Source organism: Elaeis guineensis, chromosome 15 (assembly GCF_000442705.2).
Source record: "Elaeis guineensis isolate ETL-2024a chromosome 15, EG11, whole genome shotgun sequence".
NCBI classification, from domain to species: domain Eukaryota; kingdom Viridiplantae; phylum Streptophyta; class Magnoliopsida; order Arecales; family Arecaceae; genus Elaeis; species Elaeis guineensis.
Window position 1 is genome coordinate 56982622 of NC_026007.2, and position 14145 is coordinate 56996766.

Genomic DNA, 14145 nt, shown 5'->3' on the forward strand with positions numbered 1-14145 from the left:
GGTGTGTCAAATTATAAGATAATCTGATTTTTCATAAGAATCATGTATCTGAAAAAATGACTACGAAAAAAAATAATTTTTACCATATTTAGTTGGTAGAAAAATTACTTCAAAAAATGATACTGAAAAAAGATTACTACGTTTGGTTGAAAATAATCCTATATAGGAATATGATGAAATTTATAAATATATCTTTTAATATAAAATAATTTTTTAATTCTAGAACAACATTGTGATCTCTAATTAGTTTTTATATAATGACTATAATCACATAGCCCTTTGCATAATGTCATCTTTATCTTAATTTTTTTTGTCAAAACTCTTTATTAAATAAATTTAAAAAAATATAAGAATAAATTTAATAATTATATATGCAGTTTTATTGAGAATATTTTTGTTAAGTATGAATTACCACCATTCAAAAATTTATCAAATACCAATCCTCCATGATATTAGTTTTACCTTCTTTCTATGAAAAATAAATATGAGGTCCATCAAGTTTTTTATATAAGGTCCATCAAGTTTTTTACCATCTCTCTTCCATTTTTCATATCAAACATGATAATTTAATAAAAAATTTATTTTTTCATACCAAATTACCCCCAATGAAATGGACCATAATAGATTTCCCTTTAAATGTGTTCTATCTCTATCTCATTTTTTTCGCTTTGAGGGCCTGCAATAATTCTTGGAACCATGAGGGCCTCCACCACTCAAATTAAGTGAACTCCTACCATAAAGGTCTTTCCATCCCAAAGCAGAAGGGCGGCAAGGGGGGCATGACAGCTAGATGAGTCCCCATGCCACATGCTTAGAGGACTAAAACACCAAACTCATCCTATACCCCCATCATCTCTATCCACTTCCATTTTTCTTGCTACACTAGTTACTTGGCACGGCTCTACTTGGCTTAAATCAAAGCAGTAGGTGGATAAAATGATCATTCAAAAGTTAAAAAATAAAATTAGACCAAAGACCACAGCTTGAACCCTTTGAATGCCATCAATTTCCTTCTAAAGTTTTCCTTTTCGCAGGCTTGCCGAGTACCTCTTTTAACCACCACTAACATTTTACTAATGCCTTGGATCTGTCCCCCTCTAGGATCATATTTTCTTTCAATTTTGCTCTCGAATGCCACTGATCACATGTCGGCACTAATTAATGTACTAATTATGATCTATGGAGCAGCAACAACTATCTTGCCAATTGTAATGCTGTAATGCAACTAACTAATCATCATGGCATATTAGAGGTCCATCAATTAATTATGTAGTTTTCGTACATCCTATGCCACCAACTGCTTGACTAATCTCCCCATCTTCTTTACGACCAGTTAATATGTTCAATTCTAATGCCAAACTGAGATAAGGCTTGTTTTGATGTGTTCAAAATGAGTCCAAGGATTACGGCAGATCCAAGGGCATCTTTTGCATCATAGAAGTTGGATCTGAAAGCAAGCCATAGATATTGGAGATAATATATTTTTTTTCTTTTTTTTTTTTCCCCTTTCTTTTTCTCGTAAGGCAAAGGAAAGATACTTTCAGGAAGAGTCCAAACACTTATGGCAGAAGACATGCCTAGAAGGCCCCAACTTGGGAGCAAGTGTTTTCTTTTGGGGGTAGGGTGGGGAGTTGTTAGTTTAGTGGTTGGCCAGTACCACATTGCTAACCAACCTGGTCCAAGATCACCCCTTTTTTCAAAGAAGAAGGTTTATTAGTGGGGGAAGATCTAGGCATTCTTTCATTCAAATGCCACTCCCTCTCCAAGCAGTCATCTCTACACCAGACCATGGGGAAGGTCATTGAGATTACAAGAAGATCTATTCATGCTTTCTTCCAGAGCTACCACTCCTTTGCCACAACTGCCGCCCTCCTTGTCTTCCCTGTCTCCGCAGCCACCCTCCTCTCCCAATCACTCACTCTCTCCTCTTCCCCGATCCTCCGAACAGTCTCTTCCCGCCTCCGGCTGCTCTTTGAAGCTGCTGGTTTCCCCGCCACCTCACAGTTCTTCTCCCTCCTCAGCTTCAAGATCTCCCAGACCATCTTAACATCCATCTCCACTCTTCCTTTCACCCACATCTTCCTAATCCTTGCCAAAGCATCTGTCATCCAAATCATCCATGAATTCCCCCGGTGCAGGCTCGCACTGCCACCATTCTCCTCTCTTCTCCATCTTTATCCTTCCCTCTTGCTGACAAAACTCACCAACTCCTTAGCCATCCTCTCTGCTAATGCTACCATCTTCTCTATCCTATTACTAGTCTTCAATGTTGCAGACATCCTCCATCTTTCTTCAAGCAACTCCATGCTAGTCCTCTCTGCCGCAAGTGCCATTTTCTATTCCATAGTCATTGCCAACACCATGGTGGCCTGCAACCTAGCAATTGTCATCTCTGCCATGGAAAACAGTGGTGGGTATCTCTCCATCCTCAAGGCCCTTGTGCTCATCAGAGGCAGGACAGCAACTGCCATAACACTAGCTCTGCCTGCCAGTCTCAGCATGGCTGCAGTAGAAGCTTTGTTTCAGTGCAGGGTGATGAGACCATACCGTCTGTCAGGCAATTCGAATCCATCTGTCATTTGGGAAGCCTTCTTGATCACTTATATATATTCACTCCTCATAGTCCTCGACACGATCATCACCTGCATGTTCCTGAAGAGCTGCAAGATGGGTGAAGGATCACATTGGTATGCATATGATTGTCAAACAGATAGTGAACCAGAAGCCAAAGGTGCTCAGCAAGCTTGATACCTCTAGAGATTTCAATGCAGTTGAGGAGTTCCTGCTTTGACTCTTGCTATTTATGTGACTGCAAGAACATAACTTTCAGCTACTGCTTCAGATGTGCAAGTTCACATATATGGCATCAATGCAACAATGTATTCTTCCTAGAGAAAAAAATGTACAGCAAATTTTATAATGAAAGCAGGACCTTTGCAGCGCAGCTCCACCAAGAGAATGGAAAAGATGCCCCACAATCCCCCAATCACTCCATTTTTTTTTGTTCGTTACTCCTGATCAGAATGCTAGGATTGCTTAGCAATCGTACTGGATGCAATGAGAGCCACACCTTAATTGAAATTTCATAGTGCCTTAAATAACAAGGAGAACACTTCGATCATCTTGCAGAGAAAAAAATATTTATGAGTTTATATGGCTTTATTGCTTGCAATACATCATACATCTTAGAAGATAGTGACAATTTTTTTTTTCTTTTTTTTGTGAGGTCTGAAATAATATCAGATAGTATTTGGCAAGTAGATGGTCTTGCATAAGTGAACTTAGTTCAACTTGGAATGCCAGCAAAACATCGATGATAAACCAACAAGGCGATGAATGTGAAAGTACGGCAAATGACCATAACACAGTTTAAGCATTAGAGCCATTTCCTTTTATCTTTTTTTTTTCCAAGACCTGATAAAGTTTCATGCAGGATCCAGTCTTTGCAATATTGACAACCAAAGGAAATCTTCTCAGTAACCATTTTCATCTGAAATGGTCAGCAAGTCTCAGTGACCATTTTCGACCGCTAATTGCCAAAGCAGATCCAAGCATGTGAAGCTTAGACATCATTTTTTATTAAAACGGTCTAGTATAAGATTGCAAACTTGCAGAGGATGCCTTGAAATCAGCTGCCATCTTATCACAGCCTGAAATGAGGACTAGGTTTGCCCAGTTAGATGATCTGTGCACAATTCTTTATGGAATTTGATCACTGTCTTCACCACCTGATGCTTCATACTCATCACTGGTTGATCTCAAGAGCTGAATGCCCTTCTGTGCAACAATGCCTGGGACAGGAATAGATGTGAGCCCCTGTACTTCTTCAGCCCTAGATGAGGAAATGTGAAATGGATGCAGATCAGATGAGTCTATACTACTGTCAGGAGAAGAGGCAACAATTCTTGTAGAAGACACAGGTTTGTTTGGCCAAAAAGCACTCCTTGCTTCAAGCTGCAGAGGTGCTAAACCAGAGGATGTCTCTGGAGCCAAGTCACTGTCGTCACCCTCAGTGGTTCTGGCTGATATTTTGGCAAGGGGCTCAAAAGGAAGGTCTACCAGGAACCTGCCTCTTTTGTTAGGCCAGCTTTTGTTATCAGGCCTTGGAACTATCCTGCCACTGCCACTTCCAAAGCTATAGTCTATGCCATGTCCCAGTGGCAATTCTCGTCTCACAATTGGCTGCAGAACCTTGGACCTTTTTCTAGCTTCTATAGCTGCTTTTGAAACTTCATCTGCATTAACATGTGCCAGAGTCCACGGACTAATTTTGGCAGTTCCTGCACTTTTTTTCTTTGTTGATTCCTCCACCATCATCTTCTTAGCTGTGGGATTCACAGATGTGCCAATTTCTGGAGGAACAAAATCAAACTGAGAAAAAATCGAATTCCTTATCAATTCCCCAATATTAAACCAAGATAGAAATGTCAGGAAAAGGAGAAACCAGCACATATTTCTGTCGCAAGGTTACTTAAATTCATGATGGAAGATCCAAACCTTGAATGGTGACTTAAAGCATCGCGAAAGGATGAACAGAGGAAATAAGTTAAGCCCTCAAGCAGAAGCCAATGTATTTTTCAGGCTGTGGCTGCTAACTGAAAAAAATTATGATTTTTGGTTTTCAAGTAACAAATGGGATTTTAAGGAATTTAATGGAACTGCTGAGTTAGAAATCAGTCATTTTTAAGCAGGTGAGAAGGAGACTGCTAATATTTGGAGTGAATCTCAGAAAAGCAAAAGATATGATATTGGAGGTTTCTCATTGGGAAGTTTATAATAGCTGATTATCTGTATTTCAGCAGACCAATTTTCGAAGGTGTTCCCTTAGGAATGTTCTGTTAAAAGCAATCTTAGATCTTTGCTATGTCGGATAGCTTATCATGTTCTAGTTTTTATTAGAAGCAGATATGGTGTATGTTGCAATTACAGGAACATTTTTTGTGTAAGATTAGGTGAGTTCAGTCAAGTTCTAACTTATAACTTAGGTCTTCTGGGTTCTGACTGTCAAATGAGATGATACCTATGTCTGAGAGCTTATTGTGTTCTAGTTCTTGTTAGAAGTGGATATGGTGTCTGTCACAATTGCAGGAACATTTTTTGTGTAAGATTAGGTGTGTCCAGTCAAGTTCTAGCCTATAACTTAGGTCTTCTGGGTTCTAACAGTCAAATGAGATGATACCTCACACCACAATGTGGATGAAAAGGGTCGAACTGCCAAATGAGACTTGGCACTTATGATCACTGCAAGGGCTATTAAATTCCTTAGGGTTTGTTTGGATGATTGGGCTGAAAATCCTATAGGATCCATAGATAGGATCAGTATAACCAGCAAAATTATAGGATTATAGACTCGGCGAGGCCGATATTTATAAATACCTAGGAGTGGCTTTAAGTCTTTTTTTTTCCCCTCCCCATGAGATTCGGACCAGCCCACTCCAAAGCCAATTTTGGATATCTATGAATATGGACCTAACCTAGTTTGTAATCCTATAACTTTGCTGGGTGTACCAGCCGAACCCACGGATCCCATAGGAATTTCATCCCAACCATCTAAACAGGCCCTTAACAAGATAACCATGCACAAAATTAAGTGTAAATGGTATTGCTAGTGCGATGGCTGATATAGATGATAATTGAAACCAGTGGCTACTGGAGTGCCCTTTAGACAAAAAAACTATGGTCTTTGGCCTACACAACAATGATGAGAAGGCAAGAAAGGCACATACTAATTTCAACTCGTTTAGGTGTGTTCCAGATCGAGTCAGTTTTGTCCCATTACAAACACAAAGTTCTGATCGAAGACATGTATTTTAAGCCATGGCATGTGCAAGGTGATATTATTATACCTCAACAGAAATCTGTGTTTTTTCTGCTATTAGCTTCATAGTGCCCTTGCACATCTATCGTCCTTATTTATCAATTCATTAATGTATATAATATGCCAAATGTTACAATGTTATGCTGCAGGATTTCTTACATAATATCTAGATTTATTCATAATACTGTCATATATTTTAAACCTTGAGGAATTATTATTTCTGGATTCAGCCCATTTTGCTTCAATAATTCCTATACAAAAAGAAACAAAATGGTATAAAAGTTCTGGCCAGCTACAAGGACAGAATGTGCTTCTAAATCCAGAATCATAGACCAAGTTGGAAATTGAAGGCTTTTTGAAGTTTGTCGAGTAAGTCAGATTTCGTAATGTGTACTACAGGCAATATCTTGGACTGGAGAACCGGGGCATAATAACATGGTAGAAATTAAATATTTATGGGCCCAACAAAGGGGTGGAAAAGGGGCTAAACCTATGATAATTGATCTTAAACAACAAGATCAGGGAGGATAATGGAAGTCGGTAAAGTGGATTGAAGAGAGTGGATTGATTTTCCACAAAGAGAATGAACCTTGTTTTTTTAATTGAACTTCCATTTTTTTTTCTTTGGCCACTTTGAGATTCGTGCAGCTTATTGGACTGGGTATCACAGGTTGCTACTGGGGTCGCGAGTGGCAAAGATACAGAATGTTAATCCAACAACGGTTAAACCAATAGACACAGTTCATGATGTGTTGCATTATATAAGTCCTTATTCCTAAAACAGTGTAAAATAGAAAAGAAACACTTATCTTACCAGGAGAAGTGCAGAAACCATGAGGATGAAGAATCTTCTATAGTTTTTTCTTCCTATGCAATTGTGGAGCCAATACAAAACCAAGGACAAAACAAATATTAGATAACCATATAGTAACCTAAGGGAAGACAAGGAAAAACTTGCTGAAATCCTAGGTCTTACCCTACAATTATGATCAAAGCCATCTACACATTTGTTACAAACTCTACAGTGCATACTGTACTGAAACAGCTAGACAATGTGCAGACAGGATTATTTGGCATGACAATGATGATTAAGATGGCATAGTTTGGTACAATCAACATAAAAAGTTGCACAAGGGGAAGCTAACTAAGGACCTGTTAATGTGAAAGACATGGAGGTTGGAGACTATATCTACATACAGATATGCCTAAACATGTATTAAAATTCTAAGCAACCAATCAATAACTTAGTTCTTCCATTTATTTGTCTGTAATCTTTACATTACTATAAAACTCAGTGAAGCAAAACTTACAATGCCAATCGGAACAGATATGCCCAACCATGGTCACAAGACTGAGAATTAATTAGAAGAAATATGTCATTAGCAAATGCTAGCAACACTTCACAATACATAAATATTAGTGGTGATTTAACCATTACAACAATATGTTCTTTAGAAGGTGAAATTAAAAAGAAAAAAATATAAAGGGTTACTGAAAATGACAGAAGAATCTATCAAAAATAATATGATGTCTATGATTGCTTCATTTCAAAAAAGTTGCAGTAGCTTTAGCAGTTGAAAAGCTCTCTAGGGATGAACTACAGATCAAGAGCTAGGAGAACAAAGAAGCTACAGAAACACTTGATAAAGGGCTCGCAATTAAATCATCTCAATGTGAAGAGCATATAATCAAAATTCCATCATACAAAGATGATGCAATTGATGATTTGTTGATTGAGGATGTTACAGATAATCGTCTATTGGTATTCTAAAGGTAGAAGATGATCATGTTGAAGATTTGTATGAAGAGCACTCATGGCAAGATCAAGTCACAACCCTCAAGGCAATGACTGAGACCAAGCAATATGAAGATCCATTCTTGACTGATTTGTTGGACTCAACAAAGATCATCATTAGAAGTATCATCCAAAGCTTTTTGATCGTCAAGCAATGGATGTTAGACGAATTAATCAATGCTGTGAGTGCGAGAAAAATTGATGTGGGCCTTCATCTAGATCTTAGAGATTCAATGGTGGATCAAGCTTATCTCGAGATCAAATTATACGCAGTGGAAGCGAATGATGGCCCAAAAACATAGTTCAGTATTTGTATTTTTAGAAACTTCTATTTTGATAATTTTTAGAATTGGTTTTAGGGTCCTATTTTAAGTGAAATTGGTGCGTAAGTGCCTTCAATGGAGTATATGTTGCGTTGGAATCATTAGGATTCGATTTTTGGTTACTTTAGGTATCTTTCTATACAGGGTTATGTGCTATTCCGAATTTTTTTATAAAATACTTTTGGGAATAAGTTAATTGCCTATTAAGAGTCCTAATTTGCTTGGAAAGCAAGTCGTCTAAAAGTCATAAGGATCTGTTAGGGTTGAATGAAAAAGCATTGTATATACTTTGTTTTGAATGAAAGAATTTATTGAGGTCAGCTTTGCTTTCTCATCTTTCTCTCCTTCTATTCTTATTCTCTTCTCTTTCTTTCTTCCTCTTCTACAATTACTTTATTTCTTCCTTACTTTCTACTATCCTCTCTTATTTCGGCTGCTATTCTTCCTCTTATTCTTCTTCTTCACTGGCTTGTTGGCACTGCAAATTGACTTTTTAAAGGATACTAAAGCAGTTCTGTGCTTGAATTAAGTTTAAAGTGTTGTAACACCTTGCTGACCCACATCAGTACCTTGTTGAAAAAATATTCCAACAGAGATTTTTATGTGCAAAGCTAATTTGAGGATGCTTAATTAACTTAAGGTGGCATTTGGTCCAGGATTGAAGCAAAGATAAGGCTTATTCAGCATTTAACAAATAGGCATAAGCAAGGAATAGTTATGTAAGTGACATTTGCTTATGCAAAAGGCACAACTATTCCAACAGAAACCTATTCACCTATTCCCAGCATAAAAGCCATCATTTATGCTTACCTCCTAGTATTTTTATGGATTGAAACAACATCAGGCAAAAGCTAGTTCCAGAAATTATTGCCAAAAAAAGGAAAAAGAGAGAGAACAACCTTGTGGCATAATTATTTCAATTCTACTTTTCTTATCCAAAACAAATCATAGCCACAGTTTTCAGATGTGAAATGCGGGTTACACATAATTTGTGTATTTAAAAAGAACATAAAATAATTATAACCAGAAAACATGTCCCATTAATTCGTGTAAAGGACGAAAAATCATTAAATGTTTTCTTATATTTCAACTAGAAAAAAGCAATAAGGAAAAAAGACACAACAAATAATTTGTAGCATATTCATGTTTTGCTTCTGCAAACATTAGCATTAGTTTAAAAACAAGCACATATAAGGCATGCCATTGTTTGATGGGTAACAAATGTTTTCCTGTCTCAATAAATCATCATCATCATAATCATCATCATCTGATGCAGATTGCATACCTCAACTTCACATAAACTGCAGAAAAACATGCTCTCCTCGCTTATTTGCTGTTTAGATGACTGTTCATGTGAATGGCACTGAGTGAGTTTAAAAGACAAAGGACACCAGCTGAAGAAAACAGCCAAGAAAGTATAGCAACAAGATAAGCTCTCTCTGAAGTCTATCACACTCTTTTCCATCAATGGCATCTTTGTGGATATGCTCATCCAGTGATTTGTCACCAGTTGTTGCAGCATGTGCTTCATTTGTCAAGGCTCCTCTGAATTCCTTGGGCTGAGTTTGTTTTACACTGTTCTCTACTTGATGATATTTCTTAGACTTGAAAACCTCTGGATCTGCAGGATCTGCTGCAGCACACGAAACATATAAACAGAAGACATTATCAGCTGCATTATCAGTACTTCTGCATTTTTCAAGCAGCATTGGTCTACAATAAGACATTGCATATGCTACAGATTAATTCTACAAAGATAACTACCTCTCAAATTGTAATCTCTAGGCAACCACACTGCTTCAGCATGTGCCTAATATCAATTAACTAAATTATATGGGCATACAGGCACCTCAAGTTGTTATGCTTATATAGTGAGGTGAACGGCACATAGTTGTCAACAGAACATGCGCAGACCATATAGATTATCATATCACAAATTATATGTGAGAATTACGGTCCATTGTAGTTAGATAATTAGGTTAACTCTGGCATTACCGCATCATTAGATTAATTAGCTTGGTATTCTTACTTGTGGACCTTTTATTACACTGGAAACTCAACTTATGCCTATCTCCACCATAGCTTTAAGTACCATGTTGTAATCCTTGCACTTGTTTAAGATCAAAACATTTGTTTGATCACTTCAATGGAATAATTTGTAGACTTAAAATACGGATGCTATCTGGCATCCAAGTGAAACATGCTGATTATTTCATCCAAGTGCAACAATTTGTTTGAAGCAAAAAAAAAATGTAGCAAGAACCAAGCTGTTATATTTCACCGAAAGAAGATATTCTTCATCTGCACAGCCAAATAGAAAACTCTGATGGTACAGCAGAATCTCAACTGGAATTTGACATATAGAGAGGGCAAGATACTCAAAAAGTGTCAGGCCTGATGAAATCATTGTTTTTTCCAATTTTAATGATTCCTCCTCTTTTAGTCTTGCCAATTCACTCCACGTATAACAGGATTTATTACATCACCATGTCACGATAAGGCACAATCTTTTTTTTTTTCATTTTAACAATGTCTTTCCTAATATTCAAGTCACAAGAGAGGCCCAAAGTTCTCTGGTACACTGCAATTTATGATAGAAGACAGAATCATACTGTAATTTTAGCAGTCAAAAATTATTTAAACATGAAATCCACATTAATAATCACTATAAATACAAGAAATCGTGCAATAAAAGCATAAAATATACCAATGCAAACTATAACAATCTTTACTTACTATCTGAAATGCACATCAAAACGTATAAATAAACAAATGCACCTCATTTTTTTTCATGAAAAAACTTAGGAAAAGAAAACATGCAAGCAAAGATATAAAATGGGGACAGCCCGAACCAAAGAAAAGCCCACGCAAACATATCCAACTCCATCAACCGAAAGATGTAAGAACCCAACATGCAACCACCACAGATAGGTCCCATCTCAAACACGCAGAAAATATCAGGAAAGAAAACAAAGAGGAGGAATGAATCACATTGGTCGGTGAAAAGGCTTACCAGGGGAGTGTAGGTCCCCATCACCACATATTGAAACAGCTTCTTTCCAACAAGGGGCACAAAGAATACATAGAAAGCAAACCCCAATGCCAGAAAAACGGCAACAGCTACCACCTGCACAGTTTTGTAAGACAAAAATCAGAACCTATTTCAAGAAAATGAGAAGCAAAAACAAGGGAAAAGTAGGAAAGAAAAAAAAATCCATACCAGAAGAAGATGGTATGGAAGCTGCCACCCATGCTTCCTCATTTCCAACCTCTGATTGGAGCCAAAAATGCCAATACTGATATGGAAACATAGAGAAGAAAAGGATCAATTTATAATCCTTTGTTCTACTCCCACAATCAAGGTTGCAATAACTACAAGCAGCAGTCACAGCAATTGGACGAGCCCTGCTTCAAGGCCCATAAATCCAGTGGGGCTCAGATTTATTATTATGAGGAGAAGTGGTGAGCCGTGGGGTATTTTTTTTGCCCTGTGAACCTCTCTTTCCCAAGGAGAGTGTGACTGTGACTGGGGTAACTGAAAAGAATCCATTGATGAGTAGATAGAACTGGATATTTTTCTCTCATACACGATCAGAGGATTTTCAAAAGACTCCTGTGTCCCCAGATCCAAGGTAAGACACAGGATATGAGTGAGATGAATGTGATTGGCTAATGACCACACATGGGAGAGCTTTTAGTGACTTATGCTCTTTGCCCTTCCAATCATCTTCTTCCAATCCATGGATGGCGACCATCAAAGAAGAACGGTCATCAAATAACACATGCCATGCATGATACGGCATAGACCCGTGGACTGTCTTATTTGATGGCTGTCCATTTTTTGACACCGATCATCCATGACTGCACCATACTCTTCGGCGCCACATGCACTGTAAAGGACATTGCTCCTTGTTCTAACCCCTTGTAGTTGCCATACCCTTTTGGCTGAATGGCTAGAACATCCTCTTTTAGGGAGGATGAGCCAAGCCCATCGCTGCAGTGGACCCTCTCTAAGAAGGTTAAACCTCAAAAGAAACTGATGGATCTAGTCTGGAGCCACATCAAATATAAGGTTTATGTGCTTTAGTTAGTCAAGATGTTCACAAGAGACCGCACATGGCATGCCACAAAACCAAAAGATTGTCACTGTGAATGATTTTTGTTACTTGCTTTGGTCCTTTAGTGTTTGTCTGGAAGCTCATGGCATGGAGTATTAGATATTGAGCTAGTCTTCAATCATTTGAGAAGAAATCGTATGGAATCCTCTTTCCTCTATAGAAGAGCCAATTTGGAAACTAAGCTTACATATTTTAATTAATGGGATTGGTCAAAAGCTTGAGAAGCACTTCTATCTGTATTTGTTCCGTGAGGTGAATCTCATGTCTCCCAATCTAGGTCTCAAGATCAGCAGCGCTACCTTTTATAATGTGTTGCCCTTTGTGGATTGTGTTCTTTTTGACTTTTTCTTGTCGGTGCTGTAACCTCGTTATATATGATGAGATGGCATTGGCTTCTACTATTCCAAAAGAAAGAAATTACTCTGGGTAACCTCTCTAACAGGAGAGGGGCAAAAGCAACGGCAAGGTGGTGACGGGCTGTGCCATATATTATTTCCATGGGACTACACAGAGAAGGATGAGCCGTGTGATGCATCGTAACCCAAACTCATAGGTCCATCCCCCATGGCTTGTGCTCTGACTTTGGGCAAGGTGCCAAGGGTTCAGATTGTATCTTTGTCACTAAAGAATGATTGATCTTCTTTTACGACATCAACTATTAGATTGCTTTTTGCACAGTTTTCAAAGTATTTTGATCTTTTTTATTCATCTACATGGATCTTGAAGCAATCATCATGCAATCTAACAGTGGATTCATGCAAAGAAGGATGAATCCTTCTTTCACACGAAAGATACAGCCCTTGTCCCACCCGTCCCACGTGTGGAATGCTAGTTCCCTTGTATTGCTGACCTCTGCACAGATGGTTTCTCAAAGGCTGAAGAAGAAAGAGCCATAGGCCATGCCGGTGCTCAAATTTAAGGCCCAATAGAATTCAGGCCCGGCAAAATTCTATGTGCACAATGGATGGTGTAGAAAATCTGATATGGAGTATACCATCTCGTCCAATTATTCTATATGATCATCACTTTTCAATACGCATTTAATACCAACAGATCGATTTTTTTATTTAAAAATTTTATATAATGAAAATATCTGTCTTTTAAAAAAATTATGACATTCTATGTCTATATTAAGACATCCTGCATCCATAATATATACAAAATGTCATACTTTTTTTTCTCTAAAGAACAAAGATATTTTTGTTATTCAAAATTTTCAAATAAAAAAACCAACCTTCAAATATTAAATACGCATTAAAAAATGATTGGACAAAAATATCCTTATCCTATTATGATATCTTAGATCATATTATGACATCCTGGACTATATTACGCCACAGGATGTCATAATTTTTTCTAAAATATGGAGATATTTTTGTAATACAAAATTTTTAAACAAAAAAACTAATTTACAGGTATTAAATACGTGTTGGAAAGCGGTGATTATGGAGACCAATCAAATGAGGCAGTGCACTCCATATCGGATTTTCTATACCGCCCACGGTGCACAAAGAATTTATCTTCAGGCCAGATATGGGCAGACCTTGGCCTCAACATTAGGCCTTGGCCCAGCCCATGACCCATTCCTCTTAACCAGGATCCAACCCAACATTGACCTGACTAAACAATGGTGAATGGTTATTAATGATGTCTCACCTTAGAAGATGAGCAAATATAGTGAAAGCAAGAACAATTATGAGCCCACTGATCTCAACAAAATAGCTAAAAATCTCCAAATGAGATTTTTAAGCAATAAAAAAAATTTGTGAAAATGATCTTGGAACATATTAGTTTATTTGGAGATGTTGCTGCCAATCCCCTCGTCGTCTGTTCGCTGAGAACGAGCACCTAAAAAATGAAGTCCGCACTAACTGGAGTTGTCTCCGGTAGGGACTCTCCGATGCTTAAATCAAAAAAGGACTGGGCAACAGTAGAATGAGAATGGAGACAGAGCTCAACGTATCAAAATTAGCTTATCGAAATTGTTGCCTTATCCCCTTTTTATAGAGTAGATGGTCGTAATCGTCGGATATGGTCTTGCATTTAGTGGCGTAGAATCACAGGGAGGTAATCTCGCAATGGGTTATTAGT

At 37.7% G+C, this 14145-nt stretch overlaps 2 protein-coding genes across 2 annotated transcripts; one reads left to right on the forward strand and one right to left on the reverse strand.

Annotated features, from left to right (window-relative positions):
• The first annotated feature begins 1484 nt into the window (after positions 1-1484).
• Positions 1485-3043, forward strand: LOC105058004 (uncharacterized). The gene has a single exon (XM_010940756.4). It carries the CDS (start codon positions 1789-1791, stop codon positions 2746-2748), a length of 960 nt encoding a protein of 319 aa, XP_010939058.1. The 5' UTR covers positions 1485-1788; the 3' UTR covers positions 2749-3043.
• A 50-nt stretch (positions 3044-3093) lies between these two features.
• On the reverse strand, positions 3094-12000 carry LOC105058011 (probable protein S-acyltransferase 22). Its single transcript, XM_073249082.1, is given in 8 exon segments — positions 3094-4456; positions 5180-5211; positions 6633-6704; positions 6795-6863; positions 9222-9468; positions 9523-9569; positions 10950-11063; positions 11157-12000. Coding segments are annotated over 8 exon segments (1500 nt in total). The 5' UTR covers positions 11199-12000; the 3' UTR covers positions 3094-3579.
• Between the last annotated feature and the right edge of the window lie 2145 nt (positions 12001-14145).

Coding starts and splice junctions, on each gene's coding strand:
- LOC105058004 (XM_010940756.4), top strand. CDS start 1,789: ATGGGGAAGGTCATTGAGATTACAAGAAGATCTATTCATGCTTTCTTC.